Source organism: Arvicanthis niloticus, chromosome 15 (assembly GCF_011762505.2).
Source record: "Arvicanthis niloticus isolate mArvNil1 chromosome 15, mArvNil1.pat.X, whole genome shotgun sequence".
NCBI classification, from domain to species: domain Eukaryota; kingdom Metazoa; phylum Chordata; class Mammalia; order Rodentia; family Muridae; genus Arvicanthis; species Arvicanthis niloticus.
In genome coordinates, this window is record NC_047672.1 from 44,288,065 (window position 1) to 44,304,829 (window position 16,765).

Sequence of the window (16,765 nt, forward strand, 5' to 3'; positions counted from 1 at the left end):
TCTACCACTTGCACAATCAAGGCTGTATGAGAGTGAGTGAGAGAGAGAGAGAGAGAGAGAGAGCACTTAGAGTCTTAACTCCAAGTTGAGTGCAACTGATGTGTGACATTTCACAGCAGAAAAGCACTGCAATAAAACATACACCTTTCTGAGTTTGAGATTAAGATTACTGGTGTTTGTTTGGTTTGGTTTGTTTATACAACAGGGTCTATTTAGCCCCAGTGTGATCTTGAACTTGCTATAGATCAGAGGCTAACCCTAGACTCTTGATCCTCCTGTCTGCATCTTCCAGATGCTGTTATTACAGACTCCCACCACCATGCCGGGCCTAATGTAAAATTGTTACAGCAACAGATGTAAGGTTAAATTATGGTTGAGCTTGCAAATAAAAAAATGTAGAGAAATGAAAAAATACCATTGATATACTTGATAATAATACTTTATTAGCATTCCCTGTGTGCTAATAAAGAGACAAGGACGGTAGTAAGGAAATGTAAGGAAAGGTTTATGATCCATAATCTAAGGCGGCGGGGTGGGTGCTGTGTTTTGTATTATTATTTTAATCAAGGGGAATGTAACAGTTTAAAATTTCTTAATTTCATTAGTCAAAATCATTTTTGATTATACATGTGTTACAAGAAATACATCTATCTATAATATATGTACATATAAGTTTTTTGTATGCATAATATAGACCTATCTGGTTTATTAACATTATGTACCATGTGTTTAAAGAAAAGAAAAATACATAATTATGATTAAAATATAGTATTTATGCATTTTATTCACAAAAATGTCTATAATATTTCTTTCACTTGAGAAACTCATCGCAGGCTGTGTTAATTATAATTAGGCTTGTACTGCTGTGACAAAGCTCCAGGGCCAAAATCAACTTTGGAGGAGAAGGTTTATTTCATCTCATAACTCTCAAATTACACTCCATCACTGAGGAACATCAGGACAAGAACTCAAGGAGAGGGTATGGAAGCAGGAACTGCAGGAAAGACCACAGAGGAATTCTGCATACCTGTTCATTCTCCGGGCTCATGTTAAACTACCTTTTCTATCCCTCCCAGGACCTAGGGAGGGCATCACTCATAGTGGACTGGTCCTTCCAACATCAATAATAAAAAAAAATGCCTCCAGAGACTTGCCTGCAGGCCAGGCTGATGGAGGCACCTTCTCGGTTGTGATTCCTCCAAGATGACCCTTGGCTTGTGACAAGTTTGTGTTTCCACCAAGTCTGAAAACGGCTGCTCAAGCTGAAGATCTTCATTGGTGTATAAACGTGTGTGTGTGTGTGTGTGTGTCTGTTTACAATGTCAGTCCAAGACTCTACTGTTGAATAAAAGTACCATTTGGCCTCTGCTGCAGGTTACTAGACAAAACCAAAATGTCCCTGTGTCCTGAAAGCCTGGCAGCACAGGCAGAGTTCTGAGCAGAATGGCCACTCTAGAACTTACCACTGTGTAGTTCACGCCCACTTCATGCACATCTATTACCAGCTTTGGGATGCTAACTGAATTCAGGTTCTTTCCAGTTCCCGTTATTGTGCTTCCACCACTGGTAAAATAAGATAGAAAACAGGAATATTCAGAGCTTCCCCACCAACTGTGTAGAGGCTCTAATACTCAGTCTTATAACTTATTATACTCATAGAATGTTAGAAGATTCCCTAGGGTTAAATGGGAGTTCAGGGTTAACTCTTCTCTGGAAATTCGAGAATATTTAAAGAAAATTATATTTCATTAGCTGTAGAAATGGCTGAATTTTTACTAAATGTGGAAAAGAAATGCTTTTTTATTTCCTCTCTGAAAAATATAGAGAAAAATGTCCATGACTATTGTCGGTGGACTGATAGAACAAGCGAAAACGGAAGAGGCTTGATAGATGCTGACTAAAGCAGAGTTTGGTGCAGGGAAGAAACATGTATGTGTAAAGGGATCACAAAACATGACAAGAGGAGAGGGAAAAGGTGACCTGCAGCTCAGCAGAGAACTGACACAGATGAAAACATACTATGTATGACATAGGTGCGTATATACTATGGCACCAGGTTGAACTATTTTTCTCTAGATGTTGAATGCACAACAGGAAATGAATAATAGGAAGAACTGTCCTTGGCAGGAAGTACCATTGATAAAGTCAGACTGTCCTCAGAACCTAAATGCAATTTCCCACTGAATTGGAAAGGTGCCTTCAAAGAAACACAGTAGTGTTTAAATGAGGGATAAAAATGTGATGCCCCTTGGGTGTTCCTCAGCCAAGTCATCTTTCTGTTCTTGCTTTTCTTCTATCCATAAGAAGCTTTTACTTACCTAATAAAAGATTTGGTCGGGTGAATTTCATAGACAACGGGGTCTTCCCGGTAACTGAAGCTGCTTGTCCCTCGGTTAGCCAAGTCAATTTTCAATTTCACAGGAAACTCAGCAGAGATAGTTTGGGCTGGGGTGTAACATTCAAGAATACTATCTGATACACTGAACAACAAACAAACAAACAAACAAACAAAGGACCAGAAAGAAAGGAAGGGAAAAAATAAACAGCAGACATTAGTTATTAGTGATAAACACACTCCAAAATTATATCTGTAAGTTGAAAAATACAACTCAGTGGAACTTCCTGAAGTGGCCTAGAAGAAAAGCCCTTCCCAGTGTAACTTGTTTACATCCAACTAGATCCCACGCTTAGCCTTGCTGAAAGGCCATCCGTGACTTCAAAACATTTGGCGGCTCAAGCAAGCTTCAAAGTACATTTGGTACTTGAATAAACTTAGCTCCTTCAACTCTAAGGAGAAATGTGACTACCTTTCAGATCTAACCTCACCCATTCCGTCCCTCCACAGGTCTTCTTTATCTTTGAATCTTGGTAGGAATGACCATTTTCATGTACTGCCAAGGACCAGAGCTTTATGTTCACCGTATAGCGCAGATAAGACTCACCACAACAAAGGGATGAATAGCAAGACAAAACTCAGAATGGGGATTAAGCAATAAAAAGGGAAGGATAGAAAAATCAGCAAAATTTCACCAGTGGGACAGAATCATATAAAAACATCTTTATTATGCTCTGTGCAAACACCAAATAACTTGGCTTGATGTATTAGGGCACAGATATGAATACAGCAAAATATTGACAATACCTTTTTAAAGTACATGTTTTCCCTCCAATTGAAATGTGTCTAGAATTGCCGCTGTTGAGGTATTTTCCAGTTAAAGTGAGTAAGGTGCCTCCAGCCTGAGGACCATACCTCGGAGAAATACTTGTTATTACAGGATCCTAAATGGGCAGCAAAACCAAAGAGGAATGGGTTAGTTCCATCCTTTAAGTAGATGAAATAAAAGCCAGATATCCTAGGTCATGGAAAAAAGCAGTGCTTGAACTTACTACATAGGAAAATGCACTGTACTGTGTTGTCTCTCGACTATTCGAGATAATTACAGACACATTGAAGTGCTCACTCATCGCGGGACCAACTGTGCATTTCAATCTGAAAAAAAAAAAAGCATGGAGCTTAATATGTTTCAAATCCACATGCATTTTCTGATTTTCTGGTTTGGCTGCTTGTTGTGATGGGACATTAACCCTAAATTGTGAGCTCATGACTCCAAACAGTGAGCTCAGTTACATGGAAGCATTAAGGCTGAAAACTCACGTAATTCTATTTTTTTGAATGGTGAGGCCAAACTATATCGACCATTGTAGGAAACTTCATACGTCACCAATGCAGACTCACCAGCTAAGAAGTGCATGATAACCTAACCTGTAAAGTTATGTGCTTGGTTGTTTGGTGCATGTAACATAATGGCTGCTATGTCAGCAGCCTATGGAGCAATGTGCCAGCTACGAGTAAGCCAACTCTCTTCATCAATTTATGCTTGCTCTGATCTCTGGCTAGCTCAGGTAGGCTGTACCCCAGTAAGGCAAGAATGGAACTGACACCCCCTAAGATTTGGGGGATGCCCAGATGGTAGAGTGCCAATGAGCTGAATATAAATTTAGGTTCATTTAAAAAGAGTCTTAACACTGCTTGATTTGATTGATGGCTTTACCACTGTTCCAAGGACTAGCAGGGGAATCATGAACAGTCTTTATTGATGTTCATGAGAGGCCTTTGGGGGCAATGTTTGACGTCTGAAGTCGGAAGGGCCACTGGTTTAAATTGCACAGGCAATTTCTGCAGAGTTTTTTTACTTTAGTAGTTTCAAAACTCGTAGATGCTGGCCTAGGAGGATGGAGAGCAGCTACCACACAAGCCTAATGGTCTGAGTTTGAGCCTTGGAATGTACACTGGAGGGAGGTAACCGAATTCCTGAAGCTGTCTTCTGGCTTCCACATGCAATGCTACCTGTGCAACGACACCCACAGATACTCGCCAAACACCCAAACCCGCAGTCATAAAGGCAAATATCAAACCCACCTCTGTATGAAGATTAAATCAAGTGAACAATTCTAAAAGCAACTCATAGATGCTGAATTGCTCTAGGCCATGTCACCTTTATCTTTCTCCTAGGGTTAATAAAATGAGATTACAAGAAGAAAACCAAATACGCCTTCAAATGCTATGATGGGTCAAGACCCTTGTGAACGCATGGGTGAGCATGTTGCATTTTTTTTTTTTCCTTTTCAGAAAACCCAATTCAAGAACCCAGGCTATCTTCCAAGGCCAGCCCAGCACAGTCACCATGCTCCTTACGTATTTGTCGAGCTCTCGCTTATGGTCAAGGTACAGCTCTCATTGCCAAGCAGAACTTTGGTTTTCCTTAAATCAAATTTATTATTCTTCTTGAATCCAAAGTCCCAGCCACATATGGTCACCGTTGTTCCTCCTTCAAGGGGTGCACTAGTGGGGAAAACCTACAACAGAATGTGATAATATCTCATACTGTAGAAACCAAGCAAAAACTACGTACTACTTCTAAGTATTTAATTTTATTCTGAAAAATTCACATGCATGTGTTTCTGTGTGGGGGTTTGTACTTGTGAGCACATGGACTATGGAAGCTGGAAGAGGGCATTTGCTCCCCTGATCCTGGCATTATAGCTGTAACGTGGGTACTGGGAGGTAAACTCACAGGCTAGGTTGAACATTTCTCCAAGTCTCAGAATCAAGTAATTAATCTCTACCAATTTGTATTTCTTAGTAAGAATTTTAGTTGCTTTTTAAATATGGTGAAACTTTGATCCAGAACCTATATAAAATTATGTATTTAGTATATTTAGTACAAACAACACATTATTTCTACTGGCAAAAATATGAGAGATCCTCACATTAGTATTGTAGTAATTTTTTTTTTTGAGACAGGGTTTCTCTGTATATCCCTGGATGTCCTGAAACTCACTCTGTAGACCAGGCTGGCCTCAAACTCAGAAATCTGCCTGCCTCTGCTTCCCAAGTGCTGGGATTAAAGGCGTGCGCTACTATTGCCCAGCTGTGGTAATTTTTCTAATTCTACTTATTGATATTATTTTATCTCATTTTGTAGACGTTTTTCCTTAGTGAATAATAGGCTCGTTTTCGGTGTGTTAAAAGTGACCCCTGGAGTTCCTCTAAGACAGCGGCAGCCCTCATATACTGTAACACGAAGCATTTACGATGACCATTCCTAGGCTAAAATTATTTAGGCGAAACACATTTCCAAGTTAAAAATAAGCTTCTCCCAGGGAGCCGTGTGACAATTGAGACAGGAAATGCTCTTTTGGGAGGACATATTGTAAATTGTACTGTAAAGTACAATGGTGGGAAAGCCAAGTGTGAGGATCAGAGCAGCTCAGAACCAGCCGAGACACTTACTAAAAAGCCTGGCCCAAGACACTCTTACAGTTAAGAAGGTCAGGAGAACTCAAACTTGCAAACATCCCCATGCTTCCTGAGCAAATAATTGCAAACCAACGTCTTAACTTACCCTTGTTGCCAACCTCTCTAAAGTCTCAGCTTAATGCTTTCATAATCGCCCTTTTACCCATAAAAATCCATTACATAGTTGTGCCTTTTATGAAAACTCACCTCTTCTGTGTCTAGCCAAATGAGAACTGCTAAGGGGAGAATCTGTTTATTATGATATTGGCAATTCAGCAGAAGAGAAGAGGCAATCACTCCCAGGACTCTTCCGCCAAGGCTGACACCCAGCTGCTGCTCACTGTAGGGAGGTTTCCCCCCCACAGCTGCCCAAGCCAATGTGGGCCAGATCCTTCTGCCTCCAGCTCTTCCCCTGCTCCATGTCAAAACTGAAGCCTGTCACTCAGCACGCATCATCATTGCTTTCAATGAAATGGCAGAGTGACTTGGCAATTACTGAGAAAAGACAGCATTACCTAGTAGCTGTGACTACTAGTGACAAATGACTACTGTGACAAGTGAGCTATCCCCCTGATCCTACTCCGAGCTAGAAAGGTTGGCTCTGTTTAGCATTTTCTGAGCCGAATGCAGTCCCAGTAGCTTATGAAGGAACTGTCCCTCTTCCAGGGGAAAAGGAAGGAAGCTGTCGTAGACCATACACCCTTGTATAGCCCCAACAATGGGCTGGCAAACTCGGAGTTATCCTGAAGTGCAGAGAAACTCTCCAGGCAGGAAATGAGTGTCCTGCACAAAGCCACAGAAGCCTGGTCTCCCACCTGTCTGGCGGGGGAGATACCACCACAAAGTAGTTCTTATCCTTTCACAGGTGAAAGAGCACATTACTGCTGGGCTCATTCCATCAAGATGTTAGGATTATGTTTGTGAACCCCATTTAAATAAAATATGAGAAAGCATTTAAAAAAACATTGAAAATTAAATTTACCACCGAAGCCACTTTCTGTTTTAGCAGAAAAAATAAATTCACAAATACGTTGGTGGCAATGTCCTGCTTGGTCCGCTGATGCTCCTTATCTGGGATTCTGGCCAATGATACAGTCCTATTGTGTCTCTGAGACTGTCTTTAGTCCTATAATGTATGAAAATTATCCCACTCCGATACATTCAGACTATACTATGAAAATACCCCTCCTTTTCTAAACATTCCTCATTGCTCTTAAAGTATGAGGACAGATGACACATTTGAAACAATGCATCGGGTTAAAAAATCCTGAAATCACTAATATCTGAGACTGCAAAGTATCTCAGCTACTTGATATCATGTACCTTGAGACTCAGGTTAATGTGTATGTATCAGAAAATGAAATTCTATACATCAGCTGGATTTGTGCATGTAGAGTTGAAGACAGAGAAAAAGGGGAACAATTTATCTTTTTATTATTTTTTTTTTTGCAGTAAGAATGCCCAATGTCACGGTCTAGTATGGCATGAAATCTTCCTAACAGCTATGGACAGAGGGGGTGGGTGTGTGGGTTTATAGACTCAGCTGTGCTGTTGCTGCTTTTCTTCTGCCATAACAGCTACACCTCATCGACGTGTGCATGACACACCGAAACCTTTTAAAGTGAACTGTAGATGCTGGACTTTGGAAAGATGAAGGAAGAAGAAGACTTGTATGAGAAACTATGTTGTTCTGGAAAACTCTAAGATATGTGCTCTGTTGTCGGCTCTTTTAACAAGACTTTGATGATTAATAAAGGGAGGCACAAGGGTCAAGATGAAGTGTCAGGTTATCAGCCTGTTTTCTTAACACTAATGTGGATAGTTTTGAAAAGAAAGTGTTGTGATTTAATTGTGTGAGCTGTGTGCACGTACACACACACACACACACACACACACACACACACACACACACACACAGAGTATAGAGTACAAGTTTCTGGCATCTGAAATTGCCAACACTGTTTGTTTGATCAAGTATTCAGTTGCACAAGGGTTTTAAAAGAAGACCTGAACAACACGATACAGACCTAGAGCTGCTTTCCTACTGTTTTCAGTTCATTCTCTGGCTGACCAAGCCAAGGCTTGATAACTACACCTAGCAGAAAATGGTTTTACCGAAAGCCCAGTTACCCACTGCAAATCTTGCTCTAAACCGTAGCTAAATGGAAACAGCTATGCACCCCAGTCTGGCTTCCACTCTGCTGATTTGTTTACTTGGAGTGAGCCAGGTGACCCAACCCTTTAGCTTGAGTCTTTGACAGGAACCGTTTATGGAAGTCCAGCTATTCTACATGCAGACAGAAAAGTTAATATTCGGTCCTCATTTGGGAAATCTTTTTCAAGCAAAATTTACAGGGGCCAAGACACTTTAAAAAACGGTCTCAGCTTTTTATAGTGTTAAACCAAAGATTATAGAAATAAAGGAACACTTTGAGTATGGCTGCATTGTCAAGGTTGTCATCTCTGCCAGAAGTTAGGTTCCTCAGCAGTGGGCCGCACTTGTCTCTTCTAAAACTATATGTCTTGCCATACAATTGGTAAGCATTTTCAGAGTGAATAAAGCCATATGATATGGCTTACAGAAGAAGTGTAGATGCCACTATAGCTATTCTCTGTGTCATTATTTCTTGTTCAAGGACATTGACATAAGATTTAAAGGTACCCACAGGCGAACCTGGGAACCAACCTCTATGTATGTCACTCTTCATGGTTCAACTTAGGAGCTCCCTATACACCATAAACCTGAGAACTATCTCTGTGGAGTTGAAAGCTTCAGTTGGGGGGCACTTGGCTTAGAGCAGGCAATGAGGACTAAGAATGTGGGTGATTCAGCAGGGAACAGATCTGGACTGGGAAGCAGTATTAGTCATCTCTTATCTCATTGTGTTACACACATGGACCTAAGGGAGAGCGACCATCCTAGAGAGGATCTATGGAACATGAAGCAAGCACTTTAGATCCAGAATGAGAGGGTGTACCAATGCTATCTTAAGGACAAAGCTAAGACAGAGAGAAGAACTTTGGCTTATGTCCCCCACATAGATGGATGCATTGATTTTTTGCATTCCTTTTTCATGATTGGAATTTGCATTTACCAAAAATATACATAATAGCTGGCAGATATGCCTACCTTATAAACTTCCGGCAGACAGATCTCTTGAGTCCATGTACCACTGGGGCATTCATTGGAATGCACGCATCGATTGTGGCACCAGCCACACTGTATAAAGTAAGGAGCTGAGAGACACTGACTGCAGGTTTGGAAATGTCCACAGCCTAGTCCATTCAGTGGAATCTTGGTGATCTGCAAAGAAAAAGGGAAGAAAGGGCTTCTAGAAAGGTTTTTAAAAATTGAATATGTAAGTCTCATGACAGCATCTAATTGAGATAGCATCTGTGTGAAAAATCCCATAACAATGGCTTTAAGTGATCTTTAAAAAGCAAACTCCTTTTACTGTTGGCACACACATGATAAAAAGGTAACATTGTTTGGCAGATATAGTGTGCACCTGAGATGTCTGCTTCTTGGAAAGCTGAGACAGGGCTGTGAGCTCCAGGACATCTTGGATAGCAAAACCAGAACTAATTAACTAACACCCTCCGCACTCCAACCTTAAGGAAACATCAACATTACTGTGCTGGTCCAGAATCACTATTCCATAATGTTAGGCTATGCAGAGTAGAGACATGTGTCTCTGTCTGAGATGATTTTAAAATAAGAGAAACTAATTTCAGCTGTAGGGGAAACACTTGAGACCCTGGAAATTTCTGTGTAAGGTTATATGGCATCTTAAAGAAAAGGGATTGCAGGCTGGAGTCACTTTCCAGTGTGTGTCTCCAGGATTTATCATCTGCCTACTCTGGGGTTCGGCTGTTAGGATTATAATTCACAATTCACATACTCCTTGTTTGTTTGTTTGTTTCACTGAGAAACAGGACTGAGGGGAAATGCACATTCTAAAGAAGGCCTCCCCAGGCCTAATACGCTTTGACTAGAGGATAACTCTGCTTTAGGAGCTCTCTGGAAGACGCAAGAAACAATTAAATGGAGAAGGCATGAATCTAAGTCTCAGGGATGGGGAATTTAAATAACACCTCACATAATCCATCCAAGAAGAACCACATCCATGGAAATTCCCATGGAAACAGGCCTTACCTTCTTTCCTGTGACAACCAATGTGTAGCCATTTTGATTTGATGGATGCTCAACAATAACTTCTGGAGATACAGGATGAGAATCCAGAAGGAAGCTCACATGAGGGGTGAAATGTGCTGTTCGAGAGAGCACCACCTGAGAAACAGAAGAAGCCACCCTCATTCCAGCAGACTTACTTTAAACACAGGACGAGGGCATCACTGCTCCAACCAAAGAGCCACAGTGCACTAATTGTGCACTAACGAAACATCTTTTCATCTCCTGCCTTGAAGCCAATTTGTCTGAACCCTCATGTTTTGCCGGTGGCCTCAGCAGTTTCTAGGGGATGAGATCTTCCAATCAATCAGGCAGCACATTCAGACCAATCCTTACAGGTGCATGGGAACCAGAGGAGCCAAAACTCTCCCCAGAAGGAAGACACCACATAGGCCACATCACCACATCATTCCCAGATTATTCCCTAATCTGCCCTTTTAACCCTCCCCATGTGGCAGTTTCTCTAAGAGTAGAACATGGGGAATCTGGAAACCTGGGGCTGACTCCAGGTTTGTGACTCTTAAGTTGTATTTATGGATCTTCTGGGGTCAGAATAGACTCTGACTATTTGAATTAAATGTTTTACACACACACACACACACACACACACACACACACACACACACACACACAACCAGCTGTCTCATGATATGCTATTACTCATATTACAAATAAACTTCTACATTTTGTCCTGGCTTTAAAAAAAAAGTCCTGGGGTTTTAACAGTGCCTGAAGGATGTGTTCGGAGAAATGGTGATATTTTTGCTCTCAGGTATTTGTCATTAGGGATAATCCCCAACAATACAATTTCCCTCCCTCCTGTTTCTAGTATGCAGTGACAATGGATCAACTGAGGAGACCAGATCAGGACTGTTATATTAGCTGATTGCAGATTTTAGGAAAGTTTGGGCATGCTCAGAGGGTCTCTTATGTAGATCATCAGTTTGCACACAGGACATGTGGAGTAAGAGGTTGATTCAACACTTCCTATCTCCTGTGAAACTGCCTCACATTTCCAAGGAACTTTTATAAGTTGTAATTTCAAAGTGAAGTGGATTATTATATGGAATCCTAGGACAATAATGGGCACTCTGAAATTAGAATACAAACAAAACAAAACAAAACAAAACAAAAGAACAAAACCAAATCACTCTGTTGCAATAATTTTCTCATTTGCAAAACAGAAGTGGAGATTAAAGTAATGATATTTTAAATGCTTTGGATGCAAATACACACAAAATAAACATATTCAGCATATTCTGGGGAAAAATGGTCATTTTTTCTTCTTCTTCTTCTTCTTCTTCAATACAATAAAAGAAGTCAAGTAGCCTAAAACAATTTAGGAAGATTTCCAAGTGCTTTATTTGTTCTCATGGGGTGAACTGTTAATAGAAAAACTAACCAAGTGCACATTGAGCCATAAAAGTTTAACAACATGACAGTTTGGTTCTATTCCAAACACTCAACACTTTCAAAACACCTCCATTAATTGGGGTGGTTATATTTGCACAGAAGTTTAATGATGGTTCAAGGGCCATGTGGTCAGGATGGAAATTTCTTATATTTAGGGCCCAATAGGCACTTGTGACGTTGCGGGAACATGAAGAGGAGTTTCATTTCCAGTCCCCCACCTCCTTCCTTGGGCTGCTCCCTATCAGACGTTGAAGATCCCAAATCTCTACAGCACATCGCCTGGATTTCAGCTATTCAGTTTTGCAATCTTAAAACTCTTCTGGTGCTTAGCTCCTCCCATTCTCTGTGGTTCTCTAACCTATGACTTCACTTTGAAAATAAAGATATAAAAAAACAAAACCAAAACAAAACAACAACAAAAACCAAAGCCAGAAAAAATAATTTTTCTCCTGCACAAGTCAAAACCAAGACAAACATCAGTGTGCTGGCTAGTCTTAGGTTAACTTGACAACACGAAATAGAGTTATCTGAAAGGAAGGAATCTTAATTGAGAAAATGGCTCCATATGATCTGGCTGTACGACACTTTTTAAATTAGTTATTGAGAGGAGAGGGCCACACCCATTGTGGGTGGTTCCATTCCCGGGCTTCTATAAGAAAGCAGACTGAGCAAGCCATGGGACACAAGCCAATAAGCAGCATTCCTCCATGGCCTCTCCATCAGCTCCTGCCTCCAGGTTCCTGGCCTATTTGAGTTCCTGTCCTGACTTCCTTAGATGATGAACGGTGATGTGGAAGTGTAAAAGCCAAATAAACCCCTTTCCTCCTCTGCTTGCTTTTTGGTCATGGTGTTTCGTTTCAGTAATAAAACCCAAACTAAGACACATCAGCTTGTCTTAATACTCAGTTTTCTGTGACTTTCACCTCTTTGATGATTATGGATTAACGGTTGAATAGTTGCATGTTGCACCTGCTTTCTGGTTTCCTCTAGGCTCCTCAAATGGACTACATGACAATGATCATCTCCCAGAACACTTTGAAAGGCTATGTTTCCTTTTCCTGAAACTGCTGTCACGTGACGTGTCAGGACTGGTTGCTGAGCCGTATGGCAATTCTATATATAACCTTCTTGCTCGGTTTAGAGTTTCTCGAATCTATAATAAGCAATCCCTTCTTAATTACTAGACTGTTATCTCTGACTTTATCGGCTATCTGATTATACATGCTTCACAGGAGTGATTAACCTTTCCCTTTGTTTTCAAAAAAAGAAGCTCTTTGCATCCCTGGGCTCGAGTTGATGAATTTGTTTTCGCCTTTTCATGATTTTTCAGCTGGAGACACCATACACATGCCACTTTCCTCATAGGTAACGGAGTCAGACTCTATGCTCAGTGCTTCAAGAAGAGATCAGAGTTATTCTGGAAGATAGATACTGCTTTTGCTCTCGATAAAATCCAAGGGAAAAGTGAACAAGAGAGTGCAAGAGTCAGGTTTCCCGGAGACTTTATCTAATGCCCAAATCTGAGCATTAGATTCCTTCCTAAACCACCCAGCTGCTTGGCTCTTGGAGCCCTGGAGTGAGTGAATACCAATATAAAGCTTCAAGTCAGAAGTTCCAAAGAGCACTGGGGACTTGAAGTTAGAACAGCTTTCACAATGCATTGCCTTGCCAGTGACCCCTTGTTTCAGTAACCTTGGCTGCAGGAGTTAAGTGCACCTAAGGCCCTCTGTTTCAAATGAGTTCTGATGGCCTACAGGACACCATACTAGCCCAGTTAGCCAAGCTGCTGGACTAGAACGGGTGTGCTGCTGTCTGCTATGGAAAGTGGACAGACAGGCCAGGGGAAAGGGGCAGTGGTGGTGGTGGGAGAATTTTTGCCTTTGCAGTGATGAGCAGAGACCTTATCACAGATGCAAATACCCTTTCAGCTGATCATCAGCCTTTTCTCTGCAGGAGCATCCACTGTAAGGAAATGCCAAGAATACTTTTTCTATCATTAATCCCTCCCTTTCTCTCATTGCCAGAATCCTAAATAATTGAGTAACCACTAAAATCCTCAGAATACTCCCGAAGCAATGCTTACAAGAATTAGGAGCTGCTTTTTGTTGTTATGGAGATATTTCTAGGGACAGAACAGAATTTGGCATGGAAGTTTAATTCTTATGATAAATCACTTGGCAATCTGAGAACAATTAGTATGAAATAGAAGACTAGCAATTATCTTTTGAGTTTCTACTGTGTCCATGACTAATCCTTAGTATTTAGGTCACAAAACCTTTTTCTTTAATGATCCTGAAAATATAGGCCTAATGCACTGTTTGGGGGGGAGTATGGGGAGAGGGAAGAATACAAATTTACTTGCTCATTGCTGTTATTAGGCCACCCAAACTCTCTCAATAAGGTGCTGTCTGAGAAAAAAAATGCTGTAAAAAATACATGAACAGAAAAATAAAACAGTGTGGTTTCACCCAGAAAACTTGTAAATGTGAACAAAATAATTTTTTTTGTGTGTGTGACTTATTATGATTCACAAAGACCAAATTCCCTACCATATATAGGTTTTATTTTCAACTAGACAGCTTTACAAGTAATTTTGTTTAAAAAGAGATGAAGATAATTTTAATAAGAAAAAAATAAATCTAGATAGCTATTTCTTCAAATGCGTCTGTCTCTCTGTTTTAGACAATTCAATAGTTTCATGTATAAAGGTGATGAGGAGGAAGAGAGGGAGGACAGGGAGGAGATAGGGAAGGAAGAGGGAGAGAAGAAGGAGGAGGAAGAGCAGGGAGTGATGGTGATGTTTGTAGGGTCAATAGGAATTTCAGTGCTCACTTGAGTAGGAAATGTCCTTAATCAACAGAGAAGTAGATTAACCTTCTATACAAGTATACATCACTTGGGAAACATTTTGGTTGCTTCTACGTCTTGCTTCTGAATACTGCTACTATGGATATTGATGTGAAACTTCCTGTGTGAACATATACTTACATTTCTCCTGTGTGCTGCATCCAGGACAAGACTTTTTTCTTTTTAAAACTTTACGGTAACCTTATCTTTACGTTTTTAAGGTGTTACTAAGTTATTTACAGGTGTTTGTAATTCCCATTTCTAGACAAGGTCTCTCTACATATCTCTGGCTATCCTGGAACTCACTATGTTGACCAGGCTGGCCTTGAACTCACAGAGTTCTTCCTGTCTCTGCCTCTCAAATGCTCAAGTGACAAGAGTAAAGGTGAGTGCCACAATGCCTGGCCCTATTTTCCATTTTCTTTATTATGGACATTTTAGTACGTGTGAAGTAATACTTTTCTGTGGTTTGGGTCTGTATTTCTTACCATGTGTTCTTGTTTTGTTTTGTTTTTCGTTTGTCTTGCTTTTTTATTTTTGTAAGAGGAAAGTCTATTTCAAGAGATTAACTGGAGACCCTTGCTTGGCCTTCTCTGCTCAGCACCCACAGTTAAGGCTTGGAAGAATGGTTCCTCGGGCTTAGAGCAGGCGTCTATGGTGCAGGGTTCTAGAGAAGCTGGGAGCTGACAGGGTCGATTCTCACTAATGAGACAGTGAGAGATGAAGCACACAGTTATCTGTGTGGCAGATCCCATGGAGGCAGAGAGACCTGCATGAAACTGTTGGAAGACCAAAGTGGATTTTTCTTGAACAAGAGTTAAAAATCTACAGCCCTGTTTCAAGGCAATCAAAGCATCAAAACTCCTCTTGAGTTGTGATACCATTTATGATATTGATTTATTTTAAATGTTAAGAAGCCCAGGATTTGTTAAGAAGTAAGGACAAACCAATTATCCATGAAAGAGCCAAATTATTGGAATTTGGGACTCAAGGAGAAAAATATGAGTAAAGGTGACATTATTGATAGACAGACCATGTTATACCTAAATATACTGCTACAGATTTAGAGTTTAATCTGCTTTTTGTGTACTTCCAGGGTAGAACAGATTCTGGTCCATAGGAGGTCTCCAAGGCATGTCTATTGTTTTAATATATTTGCAGATTTAAATGTGAAGCCCACTTATGCCTTGATGAAGGCCTGAATGTTTTAAGTGTTTCAGACTATACCAAACATTTGAGTTGAATGTGTATTTTCAAGGGATGACTCCGAGGCCTTAGGCTCCTAACCAGCTTTCCTAGCATCTACAAACGATGTTTATTAGAAAGAAGCCATAATATGAAGAGTTGCTGTTTCAATCAAGGAAACCAGTTTAATGAAATAGAAAAAAAAAATAGTAGAAATTGCCGATTGGCATTGGAAGCTCAGAATTCAAAGAGGTGGAAGATGCTATACCAAATAGGGAAGCTGAGGTAAATAGGACAGGAGAGGGAAGATGTGGCCCTCCATGTTACAGAATGAAGCCATGTGGTTCATTTAAAAGCCAGGGCTGGGGAGGTTTCCTCTGTACTTTGCTTAGTTATTTTTGCTAGATGGACATACCAAGCAGGCATTGTAGGGACAGGCATAGCCAAAAACAAGTCCTGGGGCTGGAAAGATGGCTCAGTGGTTAAGAGCACTGACTATTCTTCCAGAGGTCCTGAGTTCAATTCTCAGCAACCCCATGGTGGCTCACAATTATCTGTAATGGGATCTGATGTCAGAGGACATCAGACTGGTCTGTCTGAAGATAGCTACAGTGTACTCATATTAAATATATATATATATATATATATATATATATATATATATATATATATATATTTAAAAAGCAAGTCTTTATGTGTCTGCATTTCATTTATTTGAAAGGAGTCAAAAAGAAATTCAAACATCTAAAACCCCAAATAAGCTAATGAAATTGTACCCCCCCCCAAAAAAAAATGGAAAGAAACAATACATTTGTCAGAGTTTGGGTGTGAAAATGTCTCCCACGGGCTCATGTTTGAACATTTGGTCCTCAGTTGGTGGCATTGTTCTAAGAGGTTGAGGGACTTTTGGGAAGTGGAATCTGGCTGAAGGAAGTAGGCTGCTGGAGAGCAGGCCTTGAGGTTTCTATCCAGACCTTGCTTTCTATCTGTCTCTGCCCCCTCATCTACCCAGACGTGAGAAGCAGCCTCTGCCACAGCCTTCAGTCACTGCTGATTGTATGCCTTATTCACTGATGTGATGGACTGCATCCTCAAGGCCAAATCAATCCTTCCTCCCTTAAGTCGGTTCTGTCAGCATGTTGTTATAGTGATGAGATAAATAACTAATGCAACTTCCAATTTTGTAGTGCAAACTCACTGATGATGGGACAATTCATCAATGTACAAAGTTTATCTCCTACTGATATTTAAAATTAATAAAGGTTTATAAACTAATGCTATATATGTTTCCTATTTTACACATCTCTCTGATTTGTTTTTGATTTTCT

The 16,765-nt window shown here is 40.4% G+C and overlaps 1 protein-coding gene across 3 annotated transcripts in view; it reads right to left on the reverse strand.

Moving 5' to 3' along the window:
- The window catches only part of Met (MET proto-oncogene, receptor tyrosine kinase), a 109,335-nt gene that overhangs the window by 35,213 nt on the left and 57,357 nt on the right, over positions 1 to 16,765 (reverse strand). For all 3 annotated transcript variants that reach the window (XM_076913673.1, XM_076913672.1, XM_034519059.2), the window contains exons 5-11: positions 9,957 to 10,091; positions 8,931 to 9,104; positions 4,697 to 4,857; positions 3,388 to 3,490; positions 3,143 to 3,279; positions 2,319 to 2,480; positions 1,464 to 1,563 (exon numbers count right to left, since the gene is read on the reverse strand). In XM_076913673.1, the coding sequence (XP_076769788.1) occupies positions 1,464 to 1,563; positions 2,319 to 2,480; positions 3,143 to 3,279; positions 3,388 to 3,490; positions 4,697 to 4,857; positions 8,931 to 9,104; positions 9,957 to 10,091 (972 nt within the window). The remainder of the gene's footprint in view (positions 1 to 1,463; positions 1,564 to 2,318; positions 2,481 to 3,142; positions 3,280 to 3,387; positions 3,491 to 4,696; positions 4,858 to 8,930; positions 9,105 to 9,956; positions 10,092 to 16,765) is intronic.